The sequence below is a fragment of the Micropterus dolomieu genome, linkage group LG04 (assembly GCF_021292245.1).
Source record: "Micropterus dolomieu isolate WLL.071019.BEF.003 ecotype Adirondacks linkage group LG04, ASM2129224v1, whole genome shotgun sequence".
NCBI classification, from domain to species: domain Eukaryota; kingdom Metazoa; phylum Chordata; class Actinopteri; order Centrarchiformes; family Centrarchidae; genus Micropterus; species Micropterus dolomieu.
The window spans coordinates 14,362,796-14,366,261 of NC_060153.1; the positions used below are offsets into that span (position 1 = coordinate 14,362,796).

The window sequence follows — 3,466 nt, forward strand, 5'->3', positions numbered from 1 at the left end:
GGAATGATGACTAGGCGTATTTGTCTGTAACAAGACAAAAAAGCTATTCAGTCATTTCTTGTTTTCATCTGAAGTTAATCATCAGCCCCGACCCTTTGCAAGTAGAGTTCAATATAATTCCAAAATGGTGGAGCTAATTCTGCTACAGAGAGCAAGACTCAAAGTTCACAAATGTGTGTTACACAAATACCACACAAAAACCTCTTATTTTATGGTTCCCTGTCACCAAGTTTCTGAGAAGTTACAGAACAATACATATGACAGTAGAGTTAATCTCAAGCATCACTAAGACCACAGGAAACCCACAGAGACAAACAGCCCCCCATACGCCTACTGAGCATGCAGACAGACTGAAGCTACAGATTTTGGTCCAGAAATGCTTTATATTTATATATATTTAACAATTGTTTTAAACTGACTTGCAGTTAAAACAAGTTGTCGGGCTGCCCGAACCCTGCTCCGCGCAACCGCTGTCCCCCTCTCAATCTCCGCCTCACTCTCTCTGCTGACTTTACACCGAGCGCCTCCATCGGCGCGTACTTTCCCCGCGAGTCACCGGTTTCCCACCCAAAGGGCACCTCCTTGGAAACTGCCCGCCTACTCATCGACCATGTCTTCCGCCTGCACGGCATCCCGCTGGACATCGTCTCCGACCGGGGCCCCCAGTTTACATCCCAGGTCTGGAGGGCCTTCTGCCGCGCCTTCGGCGCCACCCCCAGGCCAACGGGCAGACCGAGCGAGTCAACCAGGACCTGGGGGCGGCACTCAGGTCTGTGGTGTACAGAAGCCCTGCCTCTTGGAGCTCCCACATCCCCTGGATTGAATACCCCCATAATTCCCAGGTGTCCGCTGCCACTGGTATGTCCCCCTTCATGTGCTCTCTGGGTTACCAACCCCCCCTGTTCCCGTCACTGGAGGTGGAGGTGGCGGCCCCATCAGTACAGGCCACGGCCGCCCTGCAGCGCCGTTTGGACGACCGTCACCGTTCCCCAGCCCCCGCCTACCGGCCAGGACAACTGGTCTGGCTTTCCTCCAGAGACCTCCCTCTGCAAACTTCTTCGAAGAAACTCACCCCCCGGTTCATCGGCACTTATCCCGTCGAGGCCGTCATCAACCCCTCCGCAGTACGCCTGACCCTCCCTCCTCACCTGAAGGTCCACTCGGTCTTCCACGTCTCACGGATCAAACCCGTTGGTCACCCTGCTTACACTGTGCGCCGCCTCCTTGACGTGCAACATAGGGGCCGGGGTTACCGGTACCTGGTGGACTGGGCCGGTTACGACCGCCGCACCTGCCAGCTATCAGCCTCATCACGACCAGTACTTCTACCCCGGCTCTCCACTCCATTCTTGCTCGATCGTTGCAGCTCCAGACTTGGTGCCACAGATTCGCTCAAGCATTTATGAACCTTTTTCTCGCTATACCTTCTCGTTACCTGCCATCCCACGCTAACTCTGTCTGCCTGTTTCCTCCCGCCAGGTCCACTCACCTCTGCCTTCCCGTTCGGCCAGCTGGGCTTGCTCACCTGCCTCCTCCTGCCGGTCCTCCCCCTCGCTCCCCGCCGGACCGCCAGCCACCGCATCCTCCCCTCCACGACCGGCAGCTCCCCTCGGTCCTCTTGCCTGAACGCTTCCCGCTCCTCCAGCTCCTCGGTCCCCCGCGTCCACGTCTGCCGTTCCCCTTTTTCCTCCAGTCCCTCCTCATCCCCCTTTCCCTTCAATAAACCTCATTTGAAACCTGACACGTAGCATTTGGGTCCGTTCTGTCCCCAATCGTCACACAGAGTCTGATATATGATTTCCTGGAAGTGTGTCAGAGCCCCAGTCTATGCATGGACAAGGCAAGTTCAAAACAGATTTGCTTAAATCTTTCTGACAATTGCAGACAGATGATCTTGTCAATGAAGTCTACAAAGTGTCAAACTGTGGCAGTGGACTGACGGTGATACAATAACTTAAATTAAATAAAACAAATCAATTTAATTATGCTTGAGTGTTCAGTACCTACTTTTAACCTGACCAAAAACAAAAACGAAACAACCTTTTGTTTATCGAAGACGTGTTTGTTTGCTCTCATTTGAGCACACAAATCTTTGCGTCTCCCAGAACAGTGTAGATATGGTGACCAGAGAGCTATTTTAAAAAAACAGGCGGTTGGTGATTTCCCAGCACATCTCACCTCAAACATACACACACAACCTGCATTTGAATACTCATGCACACATCACAGGAACCGGCTGCGTCAGTGGTGTTTTGAGACTTTTTTTTTTAATGTCATCTCACCTCGCCATATCCTCTGAGGTGTCATGTGCTGTCAGAGACTATGTAAGTGTAGACAAGGGTGCAATGCCTTTCTGATAGTTGTTGTCTGTTAACAACATCAGAAAGTTCAAAATGTACTCTTTCCAAGAGCCAAAAGAAATCAGCCTTGGTTTCTGATCCATGTGGGCTTACAAAGGTTTCATCAAGACATTTCTAGACAGCAGATCCAATCTAATGAAAGTGAAAAGTAAAAATTTGTATTTTTAAGATAGTGTATTAATACATTATTCAACAATACTCATCCCCAAGTCAGTATGATCTTTAAACTTTATAATGAACACGATAAATGTTTTTTTTTTTTGCTTCATGTAGATGGTAATTTCAAATCCCCATTTCCCCATTGCTCTGAATTATTTTCTTCCCAGTCTAACCTCATAGACTTTAAACTATGCAATAATAAAAGTTTGACAATTTATCACCTCCCAGTGTGTATGACAGCTATTAAAGTGGATCTGTTACATTTTTCCAAATGGATACTTGCTGGAAAGTTCTACAGTCTAACAACTTACTGTAACAGTTACATAAATTGATCTCTGAAGTTTGTCAAATTCTGGTTTGTATGCATCAGAATTGCCATGTCTGTAATGGCCGGGACAAGATACAATGCACAGCCAACAAATGCCCTATTTCACACATAATGAAAGGCCCCAAGCAATAAGGGTTAATTCTCCTGTGGAGGTTGGTTTACAATAGGTTTTATTTGACTGTATGCCAACAAGGGTCTTCTGAGGAAATCTTTTTTCATCTTCACATCAGTTCATCATCACACAAGCCATCAATACTTACATTTGTTTTGATGTGCAGGGGTTAAATTATATTTCTCAGTAAGGTCTGATATTTTTAAATTCTCTCTTCCAACCATCATCTTCATCATCTCACATGGACCGGCTGCATATTATTCTTGCTGTTCTTACAGGTAAGTTTTTCAGAAAACTTTTTCAGAAAATTAACTTTCATTCACGTTTCCTTCTTTCTCTGTGTGTTTTTCTGTCAAGCAATAACCTGCATCTGCTGTGAAGTGAAGTGAAGTGAACTGAAGTGACGGACACATTTTACTCTGTCCTTGTGATTGTGTTTCCGCATGTCAGGATCAGATTTCTGGATCAATATTGGAGGTGACCGTCAGATCAGACAACATCACTCTC

General features: G+C 47.0%; 1 protein-coding gene and 1 long non-coding RNA gene across 3 annotated transcripts in view; one reads left to right on the forward strand and one right to left on the reverse strand.

The window, feature by feature from the left end:
• The window catches only part of LOC123969164, a 10,671-nt gene extending 9,483 nt beyond the window's left edge, over positions 1-1,188 (reverse strand). Inside the window, exon 1 of one of the 2 annotated variants that reach the window (XR_006824648.1) lies at positions 1,073-1,188. This is a non-coding gene — a long non-coding RNA (uncharacterized LOC123969164). Of the gene's footprint in view, positions 1-419; positions 966-1,072 lie in introns of those variants that run through there. The other variant, XR_006824647.1, reaches the window with a different exon arrangement.
• LOC123969163 lies at positions 453-1,807 on the forward strand. Its single transcript, XM_046046287.1, has 2 exons — positions 453-1,377; positions 1,480-1,807. The coding sequence occupies exons 1-2, from the start codon at positions 861-863 to the stop codon at positions 1,746-1,748; spliced, it is 786 nt and encodes a 261-aa protein (XP_045902243.1). The 5' UTR covers positions 453-860; the 3' UTR covers positions 1,749-1,807.
• Positions 1,808-3,466: the final 1,659 nt, after the last annotated feature.